This window comes from Astatotilapia calliptera, chromosome 8 (assembly GCF_900246225.1).
Source record: "Astatotilapia calliptera chromosome 8, fAstCal1.2, whole genome shotgun sequence".
Lineage (NCBI taxonomy): Eukaryota > Metazoa > Chordata > Actinopteri > Cichliformes > Cichlidae > Astatotilapia > Astatotilapia calliptera.
This window is the reverse complement of record NC_039309.1, coordinates 23,059,554-23,085,333: the sequence shown is the minus strand read 5'-3', so window position 1 is coordinate 23,085,333 and position 25,780 is coordinate 23,059,554. Positions and strand designations below refer to the sequence as shown.

The following is a 25,780-nucleotide window of genomic DNA, read 5'->3' as shown; positions in this document are numbered from 1 at the left end:
ACTGTTGTTTTTAAAAAGTTCTTTAGAATTCTATTGTATTGGATGGTTCCATAAATCAGCCCCAAATACTTTACAGTTCAAATTAATTGCATGTTTTCCTAACTCGCTTTTGTATAACCTAGCCAAGAATAGCTCAAATTACAGTTGTTCCTGCTGCAGATACTGGTGTGTTTACATGTTTAGTGTATTTATATTTTTGACAGTCTCACACTCACCACAGACATCAGTCTGTCGGAGTGTGTAGCACTCAGTTCACAGCAATTAGCCAAATAAAATGAAACATGGAGCTAATTAAAACTATTACTTAGATCTAAAGATAGCCCACATAGCAGACAGGTCTGACCCGAACCTGGTGTCAAGCCTGCACTGCTGGCTGACTTCTGGCATGGGTAAGTGATATGTCATCCAGATATGGGCCAGGCCTGGCGTAGATGACACTGTTTATGTGATGGCATGCCACATCTGGCCTGATTATGGTTGGTTGATGTGGCCCAGGCTCATAGCATTCTGACTGACTGGTGTCATGGCAGGGTGTATGTCACCCAGATGTGGGCCAGGTCTGGCAATGATGGCACTATTTATGTTCCTATTTTCCTATTTTAGTAAGAAGACCCAAATGCCATGTTGCAATACTATACTGCTATGGTAGCCAACGTTTCAAATGCAGGTTTATCAGGTTTGTGAGTGTACACTTTATCCAAAACCTAGCGAGGGTTTACTCATGTTTACTACTGGGTAGCTGTAGCTCAGGAGGTAGAGCAGGTCACCGACTGATTGGATGGTTAGTGGTTCGATCCCTGGCTCCTCCAGTCTGCATGTCAAGAGTATGAATGTGTATGAATGTAGTCGTGAAGCACTCAGTTTAGAAAAAGTGTGTGTTTGGGTGAATGTGGCATGTTGTATAGAGCACTTTGAGTAATCTGTGAGAGTAGAAAAGCGCTATATAAGAATCAGTCCATTCACTGTCTGAACAGAGTTTTGTCATGTTGCTTTTGCACTATTATGTTCTGGCACATGTTGTTATTACATGGCTTGATTAAGGTACACATTAGGCTGACATCTGGGGCCAGAGCTGAAACTGTTCTGAGCCAGCACAGGGCTAGCAGTGTGTCTGCACCTGGCCTTGTGCTGGCCCATGTGTGGGTCACCACTGGCGACCAGATGTGGGCCACCAAAGGGCCATCATTCTTTGCGATATTTGGGCCATGTGTAAGCACATTGTGTGGGCCAGATCCATTTTGCTATGTGGGAAGCTGTAGAAGCCAAATGCATGATTAGGTGAGATCTGGCAGGCAGTTGCAGTGGTGGTATGCATACTAAGAAAACAAATAGCCATGATGGGGTGTTGCTACTCAACTGCCTACTACCTTCCCACGGTGCTCATTTTTCTCGAGTGCAGACATATTCACTCAAACCTCTTTATTACTATGATCAGCCAAACACATGATTAAACAGCACTAAGAGTGAATGGATAATTTCCTAATGCTACTATTGGTACAGACTACTTGTCTTTTTTTAAAGATGGTTTTAAAATACTTCATTTTCCAGCTGGAGAAAGCAGTAGGGGATTTTCCTAAACATAAATAAAGTATTTCTTGTGTTATAGTCTAATTATTTTCTCCGTCTTTCTTTCTCTGTCTTTATGCCCCACCCACCTTCTTCCCTTCTTCAGCAATTTGGAAAGATTTTAGACGTGGAGATTATTTTTAATGAACGAGGCTCCAAGGTAAGTGCAATGTAATAAAACGTTCACGAACACACCTCAAACAAACATAAAATGTTCCTGCTGATTGTATTTGTCCCGTTTCCTGTGTTTCTCTTGCAGTCCTTCACTTCTCTCATTGTCATCACAGCTCATTCCTGCTGCCTAACAGTAATTACTGTCCTATCAGTGACATGTTCCTCCGGGCGGCTTCGGCACTTTACTTACCTGCTGTACATTTGGACAAACAATGAATCTTTGCTATTTTTTAAGATGACAGTAGGATTCTAGTATTCTTCGTGTCATGGCAGAACTGGACTGGTAATCTTGTATACTGCGCATTTGCCCAGTATGCTGACGCATTTGTTAGCCGATGGGTTAATATGATTTTTTATTCTTTTCTCGATTTAATTGTACAGACTACAGACCAGTCACTGCACACTGAAAGCAGCCTATTAGCCCATATGTATTCCTAACACTGGATTGTCCAACCCAACCTCCTCCCATACTTCCCCTGTGTGCTCGTGCACCTTGTTGAACAGAATTTAATGTACCAGCACCAGTTGTGGAGAAGTGCAGGATCGTCCCAATAAGCAAGTGAGGAAGAGACCACTTGAAGCAATTTTTATTCTTAACCTGTTTGGTTTGCTGCTAATCACAAACAAGCACAAGCATGTGTTTTGGACTTTTAACTGTATTTTCAAGTTTTACAGCTTTTCCTACTGATAAAAACCTCCCATGACCATTCATACTACACACAGTAATTAGGCAATAAACAATTAACTTGTTGGAACCCAATGCCACCGATAGCGAGGCGAAAGCGAGAACATGTGGTTTAACAGGATGAACCATCAGATCTGTTATTCCAATATAGAAGTGTGATATCCACAGAAGCATCAGAATCTCAGCTAAAAGCCCACAAAACCATGTCAACAACCACCAAACAGCTAAAACAGCAAATGATTAAAGAGCAGGTACAGATTCCGCAAGGAGATGTAAACACAAAGCGCGGCAAAACACATATGGACATGAAGTCAGGTGCTGACATTTTACTGATTCTGAAACTGCAGGTTTCACTGAACCAGCAGCAAAGAAGATCAAAACTACACTTCATCTTTGAGTAACATTGTAATGAATTCATTCTTACTTTTGCTTTCTTCCTTTCCCCTCAATAAATTCCTGCACAGCTCTATCTCTCAGTTTAATTCCCGCCAAAAATCTTTATTTTCTGCATTATTTGCTTGCTTAATACACCCCAATCCACTGCTGTGTGCAGTGTTGTCAGTCGCTCTTTTTGTCCCCCAGAAATTACATCTGACAAGAAAGACTCATTTCTGTTATTAAACACCAAAGAAATTTCAACTTTTGCAAATTATGCCAAATTAAAAAACACTTAGCTCTGTCTCTAATAAAAACTCTGTAACTTTGTGCAAAAACAGAAAAGTTTCTGTTGAAATGTCTCTTTTTTTTACAACTACAAAAAAAATAAAAATAAAAACAAAAAACTGTATAGTTCCGCGTAATGAGCTACCAAAACTTTTTCTGTAATTTTACACATTTATTTTGTTAAAGTTCAAAGAGTTCTTTGTCATAGCAAATTTTCCTTCATCATGTAGAAAAACTGTTAAATATGTATCTTTTTTGCACTGACAGAAAAAGATCAAAGGGGCTAAATGTGACTCGCAATGTAAAATGAGTTTGACACCCCTGGTCTAAACCTAAAGGTGGAGCTACAGGTTCACTTCGGTTTTATTTATGTTGCACTTTTTGACAACAAAAGTTTTCTCAAGGTGCTTTTGATTGCAAGAGAAAGATCCTACACTATTGGAGAGAGAATCTCAATTATCATTGGAACACCTATGAGCAAGTACAATTTCAAGTACCATTGATCGGTTTGTCTTGTAGCCAGACTGACACAAAAATCGGGGCTCTGTTGAGCCAAGCATTCCTTTAATGTGGTGGTATGGTACAAGGTGTTCGCAGGCCCGCCGAGAGATATAATCTCTCCGGCATGTCCTGGGTCTGCCCCGGGGCCTCCCCCCAGTGAGACTTGCCCTGAACACCTTACACGAGAGGTGCCCAGGAGGCATCCCTGTCACATGAGAGATTCACTTTTACACTCAGCTCTCTCTACAACACGACGGACATCACTGCAGCCACAGCACCAATCTGTCTATCAATCTCCTGTTCTCCTGTTACTTGTGAACAAGACCCCAAGATCCTTAAACTCCTCCACTTGGAGCAGGAACTTGTCCCCGACCTGAAGTGGGCACTCCACCCTTTTCCAGCTGAGGACCATGGCCTCAGAGTTGGAGGTGCTGATTCTCATTCCTACTGCTTCACAGTCGGCTGTGAATGGCCATCGCCTGATGAAGCCAACAGAATCATATCGTCTGCAAAAAGCAGAGATGAGATTCTGAAACCACCCAAGTGGAAGCCTTTCTTGGCTACACCTAGAAATTCTGTCCATAAAAGTTATGAACACAATCGGTGACAAAGGGCAGCCCTGGAAGAGTTCATCACCCACTGGAAATGGCTCCGATTTATTGCCGGCTATGTGGACTAAGCTCTTGCAATGGTTGTATAAGGATTGAATGGCCCATAACAATGGGACAGACACCCCATACTGTCAAAGCTCCTCCTACAGGACACTCCGAGGGGCATGGTTGAATGCATTTTGAAAGTCCACAAAATGGTAAATGGTAAATGGCCTGTATTTATATAGCGCTTTACTAGTCCCTAAGGACCCCAAAGCGCTTTACATATCCAGTCATCCACCCATTCACGCACACATTCACACACAAAACACATGTAGACTGGTTGGGAAAACTTCCTTGCACCCCCAAGTGTCCTTGAGAGGATAAAGAGCTCTACCAGTATTACATGACAAGGATGAAAACCGCATTGTTCTTCCTGTATCCAAGGTTCAATTAACGGACAGACACTCCTTTCCTGCATCCTGGCATAGACTTTCCCAGGGAGGCTGAGGAGTGTGATCCCCCTGTAGTTGGCACACACCCAGAGGTTCCACCCCTCATCTCCACTCAACATTGTAGAGGCATGTCAATTAAAACAGCCGTACAACATCCAGGGCCTTCAGGAATTTAGGTCACTGACTCACTCCTCACACCTCACTGTATGTTTAGGCACACCAGGTCTGTCCAGCATCTTCTTCTGCCACCTGATCCAACTCCCCACCAGGTGGCGATCAGTTGACAACTCAGCCCCTTTCTTTACCTGAGTGTCCAAAACATATGGCCCCAGATCTGTTGATACAATTACAAAACTGACCATTAACCCGCGGCCTAGAGCAGCGGTCCCCAACCTTTTTTGCGCCACGGACCGGTTTATGGCCGACAATATTTTCAGGGACCGGCCTTTAAGGTGTCGCGGATAAATACAACAAAATAAAACTAGTACCGGTACCGAAAAAAAGAAGATTTATTCATAACACACGTGAAAAGACCCAGGAAAACCGAGTTAACGATAAAAACGATAACAAAATAATGCTGAAAACTGATAAAAAACCCTGAAAACTATACATTTCACACCTGAGCCTCAACTCTCGCGGCCCGGTACCAAACGACTCACGGACCGGTACCGGTCCGAAGCCCGGGGGTTGGGGACCGCTGGCCTAGAGTGTCCTGTTGCCACATGTAACCCTCATGCTCAAACATGGTGTTTGTGATGGACAAACTGTGGTTTGTGCAGAAGTAACAAAACACCGCTCAGGTTCAGATCTGGCAGGCCGATTGTCCCAGTCATGTCCCTCCAGGACTCACTGTTATTGCCCACATGAGCTTTGAACTCTCACAGTGGGATAACAGACTCCTCATGTTCAGCCTCCAGCACCCTGCCAAGGGACTCCAAGAAGGACGGGTACTCTGAACCATCATTCGCTGATAAGCACAGACGACCGTCATAACCCGTTCCCCAACCCAAAGGCGCAGAGAAATAACCCTCTCTTCTACCAGGAAGATTTGAATTGCTCTTTTCTTCTTCACAAACAAAATTTAAATGTTTCTGAGTTAACTTCACTAATTAGTTCCACTAATCCATCAACATGTCTTTTAGACCCCAATCCTGCCAGATTGCTCAAAGAAGTCCTGCCGTTACTGGCAGCATTGAAACCTTTACTCAAAAAGCATCTCTAGACCCAGCAGTCTTAGCTAATTATAGGCCAATCTCCAACCTTCCTTTCATATCAAACATCCTTGAAAGAGTAGTTGTCAAACAGCTAACAGATCATCTGCAGAGGCTTATTTGAAGAGTTTCAGTCAGGTTTCAGAGCTCATCACAGCACAGAAACAGCTTTAGTGAAGGTTACAAATGATCTTCTTATGGCCTCTGACAGTGGACTCATCTCTGTGCTTGTCCTGCTAGACCTCAGTGCAGCGTTCGATACTGTTGTCTATATTTTATTTCTGCAATTATAGCACGCTGTAGGTATTACAGGTACTGTGTCGTGGTGGTTTGAATCATATCTGTCTAATAGACATCAGTTGATCCAAAATGTTACAGAAAGAATACTGACAGCATATTTCTCCTATACTGACGTATCTTCATTGGCTCACTTATAAATCCAGAATTGAATTTAAAATTCTTCTCATCGCATTGACCTCATAATAACATATCACCCGAACAGAGCACTTCGCTTCAGACTGTGGTCTTATTTGTGGTTCCAGGAGTGTTTAAAAGTAGAACGGGAGGCAGAGCCTTCAGTTTTCAGTGTCACAGTACTGTGTCTGTGACCCAGTGTTGTGTTTTTTGATTAATTTATATTCTTTGATTTAGATTTAGATTTGATTCATGGGTTTGGTTCTTATTGTTCTTCGTGTATGTTAGCTTCTAGTCTTTAGCTTTCTGTTACTATGCCTTTCCATGTTGCACGTTTTATGTCCCGTCACGCTTGTCTCCATGTGTCCCCAGTCTGTCATGTCTCCATGTCTCAATGTCACGTCTGCGTCTTTATGCTTTCTCATGTTTCCTGGTTTACTTTGACAGTCTGGCTCCATACTCACTGTTTTCACTTTTGCTTCCCCTCCTTCTCGTTATGTGTGATTACCAGCTGTGCTCTTCACCTGTGTCTCATTCCCTCATTACTCCCTTGTGTATTTAAGCCCTGTGTTTTCCTCTGCCTGTTGTCGCATCATTACCTCACAGTGCTCCTGTTTTCCATTGTTGTTTCTCGTCAACTCCTAATCTCTAGTTTCTTTGTTTCTAGTTTCCTGGGTTCTTGGTTTCCTAGTTTCTAGGTGTTATGCTTTGTTTCTTGTATTTAGTATTTGAGTTTTTCACAGCGCCATAAAGCTGCCTCCTTTAGTTCATCCCCACGTGTCTCGAGTCCTGCATTTGGGTCCTACATCCTGCCTGCCACAAGACTAAGCATGACACTGAGACCCCTGTTCTGTGATAGCAGCTCGCACTTTGGACATCTTCTCCACTTTTACGATTGGGTTTAAACCTTTCATTTTTGATAAAACTTTAGGTTAGGCCTTGATTAGGTGACCTTGAGCTCTCCTTTAGTTACACTGCATTAGGCCTATGCTGTTAGGGGCATCCTATGATGCACTGTTTCTTTTTAATTCATCATTTTACTCACTATGTGCTTACACATCACTCTGAATGTAATCATTAGTTATTATTAATCTCTGGCTCTTTTCCACACCATGTTTTGGTTCTGTCTTTCTCCCCTCACAACCAAGCAGTCGTGCCAGATGGCCGCCCCTCCCTGACTCTGGTTCTGCTGGAGGTTTCTTCCTGTGCAAAGGGAGTTTTTCCTTCTCACTGCCGCCAAAGCTCTTGCTCATGGGGGGTCGTATGATTGTTGGGGTTTTCTCTGTTTTATCTCTATTTGTGGACACCTCAAGGCAATGGTTGTGGTGATTTAACACTATATAAATAAAACTGAAATGAAGTGAACAGAACTATGCGCACGTACGCGTGTACACACAAACACACACACACAACAACACACGTATATATAATGACATGAACATCTAAGTCCTGTGTTTCCACCTTTCTTCAGTGTGACTCCAGCTGTTTCCCATATTTGTGTGATCAGCGTGACATCTCTCTGGCTTTTCTGCATGATTCAGACCTGAAGCTCTCTCATCTGTCCTTTATGTCTTTTTCTTCTCTCTATCTTCCCCTGTTTGTTTCATCATCTTACTTCTGGACGTCCTTCTTTTGTTGCTTGATTTTTCAACCCCACCTCCTGGCCACTGCAGGGTTTTGGGTTTGTAACATTTGAAACCAGTGCAGATGCTGACCATGCACGGGAGAAACTAAATGGTACAATCGTAGAGGGACGAAAAATAGAGGTGCTTCCTGTCTCCCTTTACTCCTTTCCCCCTCTTCTGCTGTTCCCCTTCTCCTCCCCTTGAATCTCTTTCCCTTTTTCGCTTGCCTAATATTTCCTGACATACTCCCCACTTTCCTCACTTACTCCACCCCTTTCTTCTTTTCTTTCATCATTTCCTCCACCTCTCTCCCTGCCTGCTGCACCTTGAACGCTGCATGCTGAACCTGATCCGTAAGTGTGCGTGTGTGAGAAAGACACCGATTCAGCACTGTGGTAGTGTTTTTGATACATTTTGCCTCCTCTCACGTATACTTGTGCCTGTGCCATGTGCATGAGATGTTTTCTTTTTTTCTTTGTGTTATGTGTTTGTGTTTTATTTAAGTTAGAAATATGTATTTTACAGTATTTTCCCACTGCTAGTCCTTTGCTCCTTGTTAAAACTATTCTCCGGTAGTTCCTTATCCTTGGCACCTCAAGTTTAAGTTTCGCAGTCTTTTCACGCTTCATAATTTTCAGTTTTAAAATATTTAAGACTAATGTCTAAACGCGAAGTTCTTCTACTTTGAAAATACTGACTTGGAAAATCTGTCAATTTACATCCAGTTTGTCGCAAATACTTGTAACTGATATTCGGGCAGTTTCATGAAGGGTGTACGAGGGTGAGTTCAACTTGTTATGCTCTTAGATAGAAATGGGACCAGGTAAAAATAAATCACAGGTGATATTCAGGCTTTAATCTTGTTACCCGTCATTACAGTTTTTTCTGAACTAGAAGATACATAATGAAACAGCTAACAACCACAGATTAGTGTAATGTGTATAATGCCAGCCCTGAGTCATAAACATCCATTTTCCTCTTCAGAATCAGTTTTCAGGGCTGAACTTGTCCAGAATTACAGGTTTTGTTGTGTGGAGCAGCCTAATACTGTTGAGACAGTCAGATCAAATCAAATCAAATCAAATCAAATCACATCAGATGCATGTGATCAGTTGACAGGTTAGTGGGGATAGAACAGGGGACTAATTTCCGTATTCATAAGTGCGCTCTTCATTAACGCGAGTTATATCCTTCTGAAGGAATATAAGTCAGATGTTGTTTAGTATTACAAAGCAGTGGAATTAGCAGCATGCATATCAGAGAAACAGGAACACTAACATTATTATGGAAACTGCATTTTGAAACATAAATAACCCCAAAATATTTTAAAATATGACATTGAAACAACAATTTGTTTTATAAATTTTTCTCCCTGTTGTATTTTTTCTTTTTCTTTATCTGATGTTGAATGTTATGATTGATTCTTTCAATTAGACTGAGTGCATGTACCCTCACTTGTTGAATTGACAAAATACCAGCATTGCATGGAGAGTGGTTTTATTAGCAGTTATTAATTGCAAGCTCAGTTTTTGCTTTTTTGTGTATGTTTAATTTTGTATATCTTACACTGTCTTATTATACACCTTTTTTTTGTCTGCTGACAGGTGAACAATGCCACCGCCAGAGTAATGACGAACAAAAAGATGGCTAACCCTTACACAAACGGTAAAGTTTCCATTCATGTTTTTACCACTCTCATGTCTTCTTCTCCTGAGTTCTCTGCATTTTCTTCACTGTTTTTAACAAGAACCTTTTTGAGCTGTTTAAGAGGAGAAGTAAACAATTAGCCTTTCATAGACTAAGCTTGAGTGGAATGAAGGTTAAAAGATACAAATATGCACCAGATTGTGCCTTAATGCCAAACCAATTAACATTTGATTAATGAAACCAATATTTGTCAAGAGGCATTACATTTTGCATTAAACCAAACACAAATAGCAAACTGAAATCTAAAGCACGTATGGACGGTAAAAAGGTAAAAGAAAAGAGCAGCAAAGAGAAAGGGCCATCAGAGCTGAGAGGAGCGATTTCAAGTAGATGGAGAATGTGGTACACAGCATGATGCTGTGATAGATGACACAGTGAATGGATAAAGGAATAGAGCCAATAAAAAGAGCCAGGACTCATTCATAAACAGAGAGAGAAGGGCCTTTAGAGTACATGCTTCTCTCCTCCATCCCTTACACACACTTTTGTGATGATGGAAGGAGAAAGCACTGAAAAGAAAGCAGATAATGGGGGGGAGTGGTCAGACGTGTTAGTACCTCTACAGATACACCACACCTCTGTCCTATTTGTGCAGAGCCATAGTGAGCCCTGACATCACACATCTTTATTGGTAGTCTCTTCAGTCTGTCACCTCAAAGTCTTTTACTATCAAGCCCACTTCACATTTACCATCAATATGTGTGGCTTTGGATCACCGTGTGTCGCAGAACACCTCCAGCATGTATGCTGGGGCGGCGGTGAGGGAGGTGGGGTTTGCACAGTGTTTGTCTAGATCACAGGCGTCAAACTCCAGTGCTCGAGGGCCGGGGTCCTGAAACTTCTCCATGTGTCCCTGCAGCAGTACATCTAATTAAATTAGTAGGTCATTTACAAGACTGTATAGACTCTGCATGCTGAGGTGACAGTTCAGGCATTTGATCCATGTTACAGCAGCTCATGACTGAATGAACATGGTGCAATAAAAGTACTTTTAGAAGTACATTTTCCAAACACTTAACATTTACTTAAATGTATTTAAATTTACTTGAGTAGGGTTAGGGGTTGCTACTGCAGCATGCATGACCTACTAATATTGATCGAAGATTGGAGTTTGACACCTTTGCTCTAGAGGACCATCCACTGTTTGTAAAGTCTACAGTTCACTCAGATGCATCAGAGGGGTTACTATCTTATTCAAGGATATTTGGCATGCAGGCTGGGGGCAGCCAGGGTTTGAACCAGCAACCTCATCTACTTCCTGCGCTACAGTCAGTCACCCTCAATGTCTTTTTTTTAGCAAATTAACTTTGTGTACAATAATTACTTTTTCTTTTTTCATTCAGAACATGAAAGAAAGATGACATTTGTGATAAAGAAAAATAAAGAAGAGAAAAATTTACCAAGAGTTAGGATTACCGAGTTAACTGATTGTTTATTACCTTAAACCATATAAAGAATGCTTAAAATGCTTCCATCTGGAGGCAGAGTGATAATGTTTATGACAGTCCAGATAAGAAAGTTCACTATACAATCCATCCATCCATTTTCTACTCCATGTTTGGATCACAGGGACAGCAAACAGGGAAGTCCATCTCCCTCTCACCAACTACCTCCTCCAGCTCAAACGGGAAGCTGCTGATTCCGAAGCCAGCGAGAGTTATGGTAGTCCCACTAGGACATGGCACTTAGGAGGTGCCGAGGAAGATTGTCTGGTCAGATCCCCAAACAGCTGTACTGTTTAAGTCCCTCCAAAATGACTGACTCATCACACTCTTGCTAAGAAAGAGCTCAGCCACTCTTCAGAGAAAATTAATTTTCTCCACTTTAATCTGAAATCTAATTTTTTCGGCCACTTTCCAAAGCTGTCATGGTCTGTGGATCACTGACTCAGATTTTTGAGTTTTTGGGATGTTTTAGGGTTTTTCTCATTTTTGGTTGTTTTTGTAGTGCTCCTGTTCTATTGGTTCGTTTTATGTTTGAGCTCCACAGTCTTCGGTTCATGGTCTTTATTAATGGTGCCTCTCAGTTGTATTATCCATTTACCTGCTGTGTATACAGCATGTTGTCTGAGTCTTCCTTTGCTCTCCCTCTTGTATCCCTGTGTCCTCCAAGTTTTCCCTCAGAGTTTCCACCTTTTTCTAGTTCCAGGTTCCGAGTTTCTTCCTTTTCTGAGTATTGTATTTTGTATTTCTTTTAGAGTTTCTAAATAACAATAAAGCTGTCTCTCTAAGTTAGTCTGTTGTCTCGGAGTCCTGCAATTGGGTCCTACAGTGCCTGCCACGCAGCTGAACAGCTTGTAGTCATTGTTGGCAGTTGGAATGTAGCTTGACCAGTAAATCAGCAGCTTCACTTTCATGCTCAGCTTTCTCTTCTCCACTACAGACCAATGCAGTGGCTTCAGGTGTGGCACAATCAGTCTGTCATTCTCCCGCTCCCCTTTTCCCTCCCTCATGAAAGAAATGCAAAATACTTAAACTCCACTTGGGGTATTGGCTCCTCTCTGGCCTGGAGTGATGCCTCCGCTCAGACACTCAGCTATGAAGCACTCAGGTGTGAGAGCAGAGAGGCCTCCACCTGGAGAAGGCAACAGAACCTCAGTCCTGGCAGAGTGTTCGCAGAAAGGATTTAACTTATTGCTTGCAATCCGAACGAAGCTTTCACTGTGATTGGAAAAAGACTGAATAGTTCATATCAACGGAGCAAAAAATGGTAAATAGACTGCTTCTTAAATAGTGCTTTTCTAGTCTGCATTAGCACTCAAAGCACTTTATACAACTTGCCTCATTCACCGAAGCACTTTTTATTTCTATGGAGGTGCATTCTAGCTAAAAGTCACACTCCAGTGGATACAAAGAACACCGCGAGGTTAGTACCAGGGATTGAACCACCAACTTTCCACCTAACAGGCAACCTGCTCTACCCCCTGTGCTACAGCCAGGTTCCTTCTATGCAGTACTGCTGTTCACATGTTTGACCTCATCACCATCCCAGGACTGCCCCGCCAGACATTCTTATTTGTCTTTGGTAAACAAAAGGCTAGGACACACACATAAACATTCGCATCACCACCACACAAGACGAGTGCAATATTTCAGAGCAACACATTTGTATAAACGTTGCACATCTGCATAGTTGGTTTGTTTAGATTTGTTTTTATTGTCAGCAATTATTTGTTTTTTATTGTTTTTTATTCTAAATGCTGCGACCAGAGAGTTGCTTCTAATTTTGTTGAACATCCGATGTTTAATGACAATTAAAGGGTTGTGATTCTGTTTCTAATTAATGATGCATTTGCAAAAGATAAGAGCAAAGTGATTCAAAGGAAAAGGTTTGTTATATAGCCGCAGAGAGGTGCAGCTTCATGCAGCAATGCTAACGTTTATCCTGTGTGTGCGGTTTTGCTTGCATGTGTGTCTCCTGTGCAGGCTGGAAGCTGAATCCAATGGTTGGAGCCGTATATGGTCCTGAATTTTATGCAGGTAAAAGAAAAAAAATCACACAGAGATCAAGCATATATAGCACCAGCCACCCTTTTTTAATGTACTTCCTTATGTGTTTTTTTAATGAATAGCATATGTGACCATCTACCTTGTCCGCTAAATCCAATCTAAAGAGAATACAAAGTTTTGTGTCCATATATGCATGCCTAGCTGCACTTAGTGTTGGTTTGGGTGTGTTTTGTATCTTGCATGTGCAATCTGGTGTGTGTGTGTGTGCACCTGTGTTTCACTCTTCCTTTAAGTTTTGGCTAACATATATATAAACCAGGGTTGGCTAGCAGCGTGCTGTTTTTGATTCAGATACACAACCGGTCAAATGTTTTAGAACACCCCAGTTTTTCCATTTATGGTATAAAGGTAGTGATGTGGTTTCTGCAAAGAAAGTCAAAGTGTCAGTGAGTACAGTTCCCTTCACCATCGAGCGCACTGAGGTCTGCAGACCCAAAGACACGACTGAATCAGAGGACAAGTTTCAGAGAGCTAACAGCTTGTTTGATGGCGTCTCACAGAACAACAGCTTCAAGCACAGCTTAATAGTGGTCGTAGTGAGCAAGTCTCAGTTTCAGCTGTGAAGAGAAAACTTCAGGTTTGACAGGACGAGCTGCACCAAGAAAGCCATCTCTAAGACGTCAAAATAAGACAAAGAGGCTTGTCTGGGCCATGAAACACCACCAATGGACTACTGAAGACTGGAAGAAGGTTTTATGGATCTCCAAAAGTTGCTTCTGTTCATCTGGACGTTCGTCATCATCCAGGTGACGTCTTCAGTCTCAGCTGACTGCAGGTTCCAATCTTATAAACAGGACATGTGCATAATGACTGAAACCAGCCCACTGATGGAACAATGGGCTGGGAGGTCAGTTCCTTAATCATAATTATGCAAATTCTCATGACCACTGATCAACAACCACTGATCAATGTCCATGAGTCCCATTCACAGAGAGCTGGGGAATGGCTGCAATCACAGCATTGTAAGATGGTGACAGATGTACCCTTAGGCCCTCCTCAGCTGAGACTGAAGACGTCACCTGGATGATGACGAAACGTTTCTCCCACAAAACGCTACGTCCAGATGAAAAGAATCAACTTTTGGAGATTTGTTTTCCTGGATGATTGAGAATGCATCAAGAAGGTTTTATGGACTGATGAATCAAAATTTGAAATCTTTGGTACATCACACAGGATCTTTGTACGCCATCGTGTAGGTGAAAGGATGGTTCCACAGTGTGTGTCTGAATTTTGGCATCAATTCTTCAAAACAATTTCAGATATATGAGGTATAAATTTAACTCCGACTCCACATATTGCTATTTTTGGCAAACCACCAAATAACCTTCGTATCACAGCTATCCAAAATAACCTTATTGCCTTTGCTTCTCTTGTTGCCCTTAAAGAATTTGTTGTGTAAATCATCTCAGCCATCATTAATCAAAGTCTGGTTACATGACATCCTAGGACTTCAAAAACTGGAGAAGATAAAATTCTCCCTCAGATGACATCGCCCTGCTGGGCTCGATTCAGGAAGACCTCCAAAAGTTGACCGCGGCCCTGCAGAGGGAGGCAACAAAAGTTGGATTAAGAATCAGCGCCAAAAAAACCAACTCCGAGTTGACTATGCACATGCCCGCATTCCTGTCATGATCAACCAACAACGTGCTGAAGAGGTAGAGAATTTTACATATCTTGGCAGCATCATCTCGAATGACGGGGTCTCTGATCGGGATGTCGACGCCAGAATAGGGAAGGCAGTTGGTGTCCTGTGACGTCTCCAACCTATTTGGAACTCGACCTCCCTGAATGTAAGGGTCAAGATCAGACTACTGAACTCTATCGTCTTCCCTACTGCACTTTACGCTAGTGAAACCTGGCGCTCAACAAGTGCAATTATTCAACACCTGAACGTGCTTCAACAACATGGCTTGCGGCGAATCCTGAGAATTTCCTACCGGGACCGAATAACAAATGAGGAGGTCCTACGAAGAGCAGGCACCCGCCCATTAGCCGATGTTGTTGCAGAAAGGCGCTTTCGCTTTGCGGGACATATTTTACGCCTACCCCCTCATCGCCCAGCTAAGATTGCCATGACATGGCGTCCACGCACTGGCAAGCGAAAGCAAGGCCGACCAAAGACCACATGGCGTCGAACATTTATGGACGATTTGAGAACTGTCGACATTGCCTGGGACGAAGCTGAAGCAGTCGCTGCTGACCAACATCGATGGAGATCACTAGCTGCCCGATGCGCCGCTCGGCGTAGGAGGAACTAAGTCTAAGTCTAAGTCAGAGGCTCGTCAGATAGATTTTTTACTTACTGGAAACCGTTACTTAAATACTTAGAAAAGTTACCAGCGCGAGAAATCTCTTTGTAGTCCACCATATGACCGTGCACAAATTCTCCTGCTATTGCCAGCAGGGGCTCAGGGGCTACTCCACCTCATAAGACTTCGTTTAAGATACTCCAGCATTATTAATTTACTTCAACCGAGGAGCAAGTAGTCATTAATAGCAATATTAACTAATGTTGATTAATGTTAATATTAATCTACAAGGATGAGCGCTAGCACTTTATTGTTGATTTTTTTTTTTGGTTTTTTCTTTGGTTTTTGTTTGTTTTGGGGGGTTTTTGGTTTTTTTCTCTTTTTTTGTATGGGTTAATCCAAGCCTATTCAAATGGCGGCCCGCAGGCCAAATGCGGCCCAGAAGCAACCTGCGAGTGGCCCTGCCTGTGGTCCTGGCAGAAACACAGAGAAAACGCAAAAAATGAATTCATTAATTAATTTTAAAAAAATTAAAAATTCCTACAGCGTAGTGTAGACTGTGAATGCAACACTCCTAGTAGCCTAGCAATATTTAACCCACAATGCACCGTGATGTAAACATATTAAACAATCATCGTAATATATGATGCGACAACAGCATGTCTCTCTCACTCCAAAAGCGCAAAATTGACAATGAAAACTGTCGGTTTAACCCTGCCTGGACTGACAAATACTTATTCATTTTACCGAGTTTAATAATCTTACAACCGGAGTTGTACTACCATGGTGAGGGTCCTGTACAGCCCAAGAGAGAGCTGCAGCAGCTTCCCTTCGTGTTTGCTTCTTGGCGAAGAAGAAAAGGCCTTTCACAGATTCTGAAACAATGAAATACTGCATGCTGGCCGTGGTGGATGCAGTGAAAAGTGAGTGTGACATCTGCTATTAAAAACGTACCCCTGTAGGACAGTTCAAATATTCGTAGAGTTGAAGTTCTGGCGTCAGACGAGTTTGAAATGCTGTTAGATGACCTGAAGAAAACTGATGTAATGTCTATAGCAGGAGATCACAGACAGAACTGATAATGCACAGTTGTGCGTATATGTCCGTTTTTTGGATGGGAAATTGCTCGGTTTACTACCGTTAGAGGGACAAACAGCTGGCGAAATAATGTTTGAGAAGATTTCAGCTCTTTTTGAGGAAAATGGTCTGGATATGAAGCGTGTCTGTATACTTGTGAACGATGGGGCTCCATCCATGGCAGGAAAAGTGAGTGGTCAGCGAAATATTTATTTTAATTTGAAAGGGAATTATCAAAATGTTTTTTTGTTATTATTATTATTATTATTTCAAATGTGCAAAAAATGGTTTAGTTATAGCTCCCTTTTTTTTAAATGGACCTTTTGGTGTGCATTTGTGAGAGGTCACCACCAGATTTATAGGGGGAAAGGAATAAAAAAAACAACTTGTTTTTCAGTACAGTTGTGTGGGTTTGAAATTGATCATGATCTGCTGCTTACTGGCTTCAAAAAAAATATCTGGCCCAGATAAATTCCTCGGTTTGAAAATCTGGCCCAACTAACTTCGTAGTTGAATAGGCATGGGTTAATCCATCTTTCTGTAACATATTTACCTTCAAATTATTGGGAGGGAGTGGGGGGGTATTCATGCCATCTATGTTATTTATGTTTATTGAATGTTATAAAAACGAAAAAGAAGAGACTATCATTTCTACCTGTACCTATGTGCTTTATGACTGTCTGGCATTTGATAAATTTAAAAAAAGAAATTCTAAAGTGATAAAAGAGTAGAATAGAATAGTTTTATTATTATCCATGTACAGCAAAATTGGAGGTGATCCTCACTGTGTGTTTCCTAGGGCTGCAACTATCGATACATTTAGTAACTATTGAGTGTTCTATTAATTTTTCGATTGAGAAATCAGATGACAAATTATTATTAATGAGAATAATAAATATTCAAAACAGGAAAAAAATGCAGGTCTTTACAGTAGATCGCAGCAGATGGCCCCGCCCCTCCCTGAGCCTGGTTCTGCTGGAGGTTTCTTCCTGTTAAAAGGGAATTTTTCCTTCCCACTGTCGCCAAAGTGCTGCTCATAGGGGGTCACATGATTGTTGGGTTTTTCTCTGTATTATTGTAGGGTCTACTGTACAATATAAAGTGCCTTGAGGCGACTGTTGTTGTGATTTGGTGCTGTATAAATAAAAATTGAATAGAAATACGTTTTCTTTCACTTTACATGATGTGATCATCGCGGTAACAGCTCCACCTCTTTTCTTTGAAAAAACTTGTGGCCACATGAGCTTAATGCTTTTTATTCATAGTTGTGTTTCTATTGCAAGTCTGTTGTCAGTTGCAAATGTGAGAGAAATTCTCGAATTTACGTGGTGAACACTCGGCACTACAGAGCCGTGTGTAAAAAGGAAGCATCACAGCAAAAAAATGTGGGATTTTTTATAATCGAGTTTTTCAGGATACATGATGAATCGTTGCAGCCCTAGTGTTTATGCAGAGATTGCTCTGCAGATCTGCACTCGTTTTTTAAGTCTAAATTGATCTTTGTGTAAAATGCATTCATCAACAGAACACATTTGCATTTTGTTCTGCTAAATAAATTTAGAGAAAGGCCACCTCCCACCTCTGTCTGTTTAGAGGCAATGGGACAACGATGGGCAGGAGTGGGGAGTTTAAATGCTGCCGGTCAGGAAGCAAAGAGAATGGTCACTGAAAAGGTTCATGGATGTAGTGAAGGAGGGCGTGCATGCTTGCACTAGAGTGAGGTAGAGATGAAGGCAGATGATGCTGCTACCACAGCCCCTAGTTGAAGCAGCTATAAGCAGAAGAAGGACAAAAAGATCAGATCTCCTCTAATAACAATTACAGGATATTTTTTATATATTTGTTTTTTTCAGTGAGAATTTCCAGGACTGAAAAATCTAACCATCAAGGAAATGTCCAAATTTGCAGTTCATCTACCTGGTAAAGACCTATAGACTAAATGCACAAGTGATAAAAATAACAACCTGGTAAAACAACAACAATAATAATAAAAATAATAAACATTTTGAGTTAACAGCTGTCTAACAGGTATGTTATGTAGGTTTTAGTTCTGAAGTGGATCCAGGCTGAATTCAGAATGGGAGAACGCAGCACATGTGTAGAGAATCGAAACTATCACTGGGGGAAGCAAAATTCAAAGCAAGACACAAGAGACGACTGTCAAAGTAAAACAGGAAATGACTCAGAAGATACCTACGAACTGCAGAGACCACAAAGTCACAAAAAATGTCAAAAAGGGAAGTCAGGGAAAAGAAAGAATAACCTCAAGAGAAAAACAAAAACACTGGGAAATACAAAACTAGCAGTCTGTGCTCGAATAATCATGACATAGAGAGAGGAGCCCAAAACTCAACGAAACCAGAGTGAAGCTTAATTCTAGTCTACTGCAAACATGGACACAGATCCAACACCTTCTGTCCTCTTAAACTTCTTTGAAGTCTCCCTCCTGGGTGCATAGTTGGTGAAGTGAAATTTAAATCTTCTGTTGACAAATCTACAAATCTAATAACACACAGGCAGGTACTCAAACATCCATCTGGAACCAAACATTCAATGCAACTCAGGTCAATTTTATTTATATAAAACTGATTTGAATCAAATGACAACAACAGTCACCTCGAGGTGCTTTATATCATAAGATAAAGAAACTACAACAACAGAGAGAAAACCCCAACAATCGAACGACCTCCTGTGAGCAAGCATGGGAAGAACCTCCAGCAGAACCAGGCTCGAGGAGGTGCAGCCATCTGCTGTGACTAGTTGGGGGTGATGGAAATTCAAACTAGTAATAATTATAAAGCTTAAGGGCAACACTGAAGCAGAAAGCATTTAATAATAAACATGGACCAACATTATGAAGCAACGCCTGAGACCAGGAGGATGCTTTTACAACTCATATATTTATTTACTATATAGGCTTAAAATAAAGGGCTGCAGACAGGTGTCCGCACATTTGACTAGAACAGGTGTGTCAAACACAAGGCCTGGGGCCCAGAATCGGCCCGGCAGAGACATTTTAAGTGAATTTTACAACATTTCCTGTTGATAAAGACCTCCACCATTGCATGTATTACATATCACATCATTAAATAAAAACTAAACAACAGCAATGGTCTAACATAGTGTAAAAATGGAAACATTCCTATCTGCCACAGAAGCTTCTAGTTTGTTTTACCGTTATAGGGGGTGAAGGACTTTTAATGGGGAGTGAACTACCAGAACGTTTTCTGTAATTTTATATTTATTTATTTGTGTTGACAGATTTCCTGCATTTACTACAGCAGCATATTTTCCTTAAACTGAATTAAATCTTTACACTAAAGTGGGCTGTATGTGGCCCACAATGTAAACGACTTTGACATCACTGCTCTATAATACTTTGGCATACAGAAGAGCAGACAAACATGTGTACCAGTCGTGTTTGTATACCCTGTGTATGTTAGTAAGTCGAGATAATTCACAGCCAACAATCGTTTTGAAGCTCCATATAATCTGCATATTACACCACCCTTTTCTCTATATAAGGAAACATGTTTTCCTCCAGGTGAAGCACAGAGAGTGTTGACTATGTTGCACCTTTAAGACAAGAAATAAGGAGAAAGTCTGACTAGAGAATTAAATAATAGTCTGCAGTCCAAAGAAGAGGCTGAAATAATGGAAATGTTAAATATGATGTCCCAGAGACACAGTAACATAGATGCAAACACTCTTAGTGACGACATCCAGCAATGACAGAACGTTTAAATTGATAAAATTAGGTCAGTGGACACAGAGCACCAGTCTGTCATGGTTAAGAGAGAACTGAGCCTAACAGCAAGGTTTTTGGTGTCTCTCAGATAAGCTGGAGGATGTTACTGCAACCGAAGAGAAGTGGTTAAAAGAGAAGCTTTTCAAAAACTGCTCCCAGAGAGCTCTGACACCAAATCTAAAAGCAGGCCAGTTTCTAAAAGGAGCTGTACTTCAGTTTCTTGAAGACTAACTGAAACCGACCTCACGGCCCTTTGTTAGTCAGTGGTGCCAGTTTCAGTCATGATGCAAAGGTACTGTTTTTATAAGGTTGTGTTAGGCCTTTTCCAACATGACTGCACACAAAACATCCATAGAGACATGGATGATCAAGTTTAGTATGGAAGAACTTGACTGACCCGGACAACCTAATAGACCTTTGGCATGAAGGCCGTCGTCTCCACCGTCACTGTCTGACCTCAGAAATGCGCTTCTGGAAAAATGATTAGAAATTCCCATAAACACAGTCTCGACTCTTTTCATAGAAGAGTTGAAGCTGTCATAGCTCCAGAGGGTGGTCCACATCATAGCAAACCCTGTGGCTTATGAATGGGATCTCACTTGAGTTCATATGTGTGTGAGGGATACAACATGAATGCCTAGAAGAAATGAAACCACAGAACACAGAAGAATTACAGAAAGCATTAACCCCGTTTAAAAGCAAAGCGGTCCCTCCTACGGATGCACACCACGAGGTTTGAATTCAGCTTTACTGCACACCACCTTACCTGGTTCAAGACTATATTTGTCTACCTGTTGGGTAACATTTGTGACTAAGTTAAGATAATTGCATTAATGTTATGTACAGTAAATTACCAGATTACTTTGAGAAAAAGTTTATGGCTCTCCATATAAATTCAGTTTAGAGAGAGAAACTCTAAGTACTCTTGTCTCAGCCGTGAATTGTTCCGCCTTTGGCCCAAAAGGTTAGACAAGACTCTCCAACTTTATGTATCTATTTATGCTTATGTCAGTTAGATATATCATGGACTAGCACTGTATGAAGGGTTGTCATAGTGGCAGCCATAAATGCATCCCGTGTGTTTGCACTGACATCTTGTGGTCTCACAGATAAATGATGGAGTATGCTGAAGGGCCTGTGTGTGCTTAACTCTGCTGGACTACACACACTGCTTCTTTTATTTATTAATTTTAATAACATTTGTCCCACATGTCCAATCCTTTACCTTTTTATAAAAAAAACAATCACTTTGTGCTTTAGTTGATGGATTCTGCAGATGTTTTTGTAATACATTAAAAATAAAACAAAAGGCAAAAGGGGAACTAATATTAAAGGGAAAGTGGGAAACACAAAGATCCACTGGCTTACAGAATTGTCACTTCCTCGGCCCTTTCCCTTTCCTAACACATATTTTAGCACTTTGTAAAAGAGAATCCCCAAAACAGGCATCCTCTCAATCTTGAACTCCTTCACATTTGTAATCTAAGGATCTTGGAAAGAAAAGCATCAGGAGAGTCTTCTCCAAGCACAACATCTCAGTGCACTTCAGACCTAGCTACACCCTCAGATAAAAAGACAAAACTCTCAAACACAAACTTAGCAACAAAGTGCATGTGGTGCAGTGCACTGACGAGTGCTTACACCTCCACATTGGAGAAACCAAACAGCCACTCCATAAACACATGGCACAACATCGAAGAGCCACCTCATCAGGACAAGACTTGGCTGTACATCTGCATCTAAAGGTGGTTTGAAAATGGAGTGAAAGAAGCATCTATATACACTGTGAACGACCATCTTTGTACTGAGGCGGGGCTTACGACATCAAATATACCACCTAAAATGCAGTTTTTAAAAGCCCTTCAACCTCCACTCACATCTTGCATCATCTGCTGCAACCTGTTGGGGTGGGAGAAGGAAGACAGGATAAAGACATGCTGTGGAAGAGAGACAGAGGTTAATAACAGATATGATTCAATGCAAAGAGGTCTGTTAACACATAGTGAGTGAGAAAGGTGACTGGAAAGGAAAAACTCAGTGCATCATGGGAATCCCCCGGCAGCCTACGTCTATTGCAGCATAACTAAGGGAGGATTCAGGGTCACCTGGTCCAGCCCTAACTATATGCTTTAGCAAAAAGGAAAGTTTGAAGCCTAATCTTGAAAGTAGAGATAGTGTCTGTCTCCTGAATCCAAACTGGAAGCTGGTTCCACAGAAGAGGGGCCTGAAAACTGAAGGCTCTGCCTCCCATTCTACTTTTAAATACTCTAGGAACAACAAGTAGGCCTGCAGAGCGAGAGCCAAGTGCTCTAATAGGGTGATATGGTACTACAAGGTCATTAAGATAAGATGGGGCCTGATTATTTAAGACCTTGTATGTGAGGAGCAGGATTTTGAATTCTGGATTTAACAGGAAGCCAAAACAGGAGAAATCTGCTCTCTTTCTAGTCCCTGTCAGGACTCTTGCTGCAGCATTTTGGATCAGCTGAAGGCTTTTCAGTGAGTTTTTAGGACTTCCTGATAATAATGAATTACAGTCGTCCAGCCTGGAAGTAATAAATGCATGAACTAGTTTTTCAGCGTCACTCTGAGACAGGATATTTCTAATTTTAGAGATGTTGCGCACATGGAAGAAAGCAGTCCTACATATTTGTTTAATATGTGCGTTGAAGGACATGTCCTGGTCAAAAATGACTCCAAGGTTCCTCACAGTGTTACTGGAGACCAAGGTAATGCCATCCAGAGGAAGAGTCTGGTTAAAAACTGCATTTCTAGTATTTTTAGAGCCGAGTACAATAACCTTAGTTTTAAGTAACGCTTTATCTTCTGCCACCTTAAAGGCCTGTGGTATGTAGGCAATTAATAGGGACTGAATGTTTAAGATTGAAGCAGATCTCTTCGTAGGAATGGGGTCTAAAAGTCACGTTGATGGTTTGGAGGAAGTAATTGGTGAAGTTAACTCAGAAAGATCAATTGGAGAAAAAGAGTTAAATAAATAAAGTGGTAGTGAAGCAGCTGTAGAAAATGTTACATCTCTCCTTTTCTCCTTGCAGTGTGAGCGCTCCTCACAAACACACATCTGCAGATGATCAGCCAGCTGTTTTACATCTACTCTAACCAGAGAATTTTCCAGCTAAAAGGAAGGTTGGCTTGTTGTGCATAGTCCACTAGCAGATATAGAGTAAAGCATTAACAAATCGTAGGACTTCTCGGAACAGTGTCTGAGAAATAAGGTCTGATGGACACAGAGAGGGTCAAAGTAAATGTCAAAAGTACTAAAACTAGCTTTATGTAATGATACATCTTTGAGATTCTTATAAGTAAAGTTTTCTTTAATGGTTAAAACTTCATTTTTTAAGTAGTTCAGAAAGTCTTTACTACTTAAGGTTAAAGGAATACTTGGTTAAACCGACCTCTAAGTCTTTGTTCTTATTTTCTCCAGTTAAGGCTGAATAGTAAGATGTGTTAGCTTTATGAAAAGCTTTTTATAGAACAGCAAACTCTTTCTCTAGGCTAAATAAACATCTTTTAAATTAGTGAGATTCAATTTCCTCTTTAAGTTCTGTGTTTGTGAGTTTTACCGGGGACACAAGCATTTCTGATTTCTTGCTTTCTTCTGCAGAGGAGCCAAAGTCCAGGGCCGTACACAGTGAGGAAGCAAAACTATTATAGAGATATTCAACCTTTCTGGAAGTAGATTAGTAGCTGCTCTGTACTGTGTTGGCACGTGGCCTTGAAGAAGTTAACAGCAGAGGAATTACACCCTTAAAATCCGTTACAGCACTTTTCCAAAAGACATCTTCAGTAATGACATTTATTCCTCACTGTGTACCCCTTTATGCTAAATTTAAATGTTATTGATCCGACAAAAGGTTTTCAGGGAATACTGTAAGATGTTCAAATTGTATGCCATATTTCAGATCAAGATCCAGGATGTAATAAAGTGGTTGTGTGTTCAGTGAAGCCGACTGAGTCTATGATTTTATGTATCTTTGTCAGTGGCAGGTTTTCCATACCCCAGTGCAGGAGCAGCTGTTGCCTATAGAGGGGCTCATTTGAGAGGCAGGGGCCGCGCCATCTACAACACGTTCCGTGCTGCACCTCCACCTCCACCTATCCCCACCTATGGAACGTGAGTTTTTGCTAACATACAAAGACATTGATGTGATAACAGGGAGTGGAAAACAAAAACACCTTCTAATAGAGCAGGAAATTGCTAGACTGTTTTTGTGTGTGTTTCAGGACATGAAGGCACTGAAGAAGAAAAATAATAAATTAATAGTGTAAAATAAAGGAGTCATAAGAAGAAATAAAGGTCAAGAAGGCAGCAGGAGAGGAATGGTGCAGGCTGGTCATATCCACTGAATAAATAATTTAACCTGTGTGGTACATGCACTGCTCCAAAAATTGTAGTTTTAATCAGAGTCAGTTCTGCCAGTGTGGGTTGTTAATCCCCAAACAGGAGTGGTTTTACAGGTGCAGGCCCTCGATATTTGTTCCTTTCTCATCGTTTCTGTTTTTTACTAGTTTGTATTTGGCTCGGTCAGTGTCGATACTGGGAGCATAAGGCGATACCTGGACCATGTAGAGGTTCTACAGGTAATCCACTCCTTCAGGATGACACATGGTGTCCATGGTGGCCAGAAGGTTTGCTGTGTGTGGCCCGGTTTGCTATCCTTGGCATCTCTGTGGGGGGTGGTATGCTATGTTGGGGTGGGACCTATGTTGTTTGCTATGTTGAGATAAGGGGACTCTTCTTCATGTGTTGATCTAGAGAGATCCTGCCAGTTCTTTCCAAGTTGGCTCTCTGGCTCCTTCTCTTTTCCTTCTTTTCTCTTTTCCATGCATCGTGCTGGCTGCTGCGGTCCTGGGGTGTCCTCCCTGCCTTCAGGTTGGCACCTTTTGCGGCTGGTCCTCTTGCGCCTTAGGGGGTGGGCCAAGGTGCCTGGTTTGTGCTGCGTTCTGGGCCCTTCTCTCTGGGTGCCCTTTCTACATCTGTGGGGCCAGGATGTGTTGCTTGTGCTGCACTGCACAATGTCTTAAAGACATAAAGACCAGGATGGTCTTTATGTAAGACTGCTTTCTTCCATTTGTGCAACATCTCTTAACTTAGAAATATCCTGCCTCTGAGTGACGCTGAAAAACTAGTTCATGCATTTATTACTTCAGCCTTCAGTTAATCCAAACCCTGTGATTGTTGTTGATGATGTGCATACATCTCTTCATCAAAGTTTAATCACAACAATGCATATTTGACAAGTTCAATGGACTTCATTGGCTTCCATCCTATTTGAATCCAGTAATCAACTTTGGGATGTACTGTAATGTGATTTTCAGAGGATGAATATCTGCACAAGTTATGTGAAGCAATCAGAAAGTGGAATCTCAAAAGAAGGCTCTTTGTAAGCCCATGCCACCAAAATGAGGCTGTTTAGAGCCCAACAGGCGGTCGTGTCCTGTACGGTCATCCTAATGAAGTCCTTGCAGGTATTGTTTGCTCGAGGAGAATATCAGGAAATCTAATTACCTTTAATGTCAGTTTACCAGATGTTGTCAGATCATCTATGATGTCATTTAGTTAGGACATTTTTCAGTATGAAAACCCG

General features: G+C 41.4%; 1 protein-coding gene across 13 annotated transcripts in view; it reads left to right on the top strand.

Moving 5' to 3' along the window:
- rbfox3a (RNA binding fox-1 homolog 3a) overlaps positions 1-25,780 on the top strand; it is a 589,353-nt gene that overhangs the window by 529,417 nt on the left and 34,156 nt on the right. For 7 of the 13 annotated variants that reach the window (XM_026177478.1, XM_026177476.1, XM_026177475.1 and 4 more), the window contains 6 exons: positions 1,673-1,726; positions 1,826-1,873; positions 7,933-8,025; positions 9,489-9,549; positions 13,017-13,070; positions 24,174-24,306. In XM_026177478.1, the coding sequence (XP_026033263.1) occupies positions 1,673-1,726; positions 1,826-1,873; positions 7,933-8,025; positions 9,489-9,549; positions 13,017-13,070; positions 24,174-24,306 (443 nt within the window). The remainder of the gene's footprint in view (positions 1-1,672; positions 1,727-1,825; positions 1,874-7,932; positions 8,026-9,488; positions 9,550-13,016; positions 13,071-24,173; positions 24,307-25,780) is intronic. The other 6 variants (XM_026177480.1, XM_026177486.1, XM_026177479.1 and 3 more) reach the window with 3 other exon arrangements.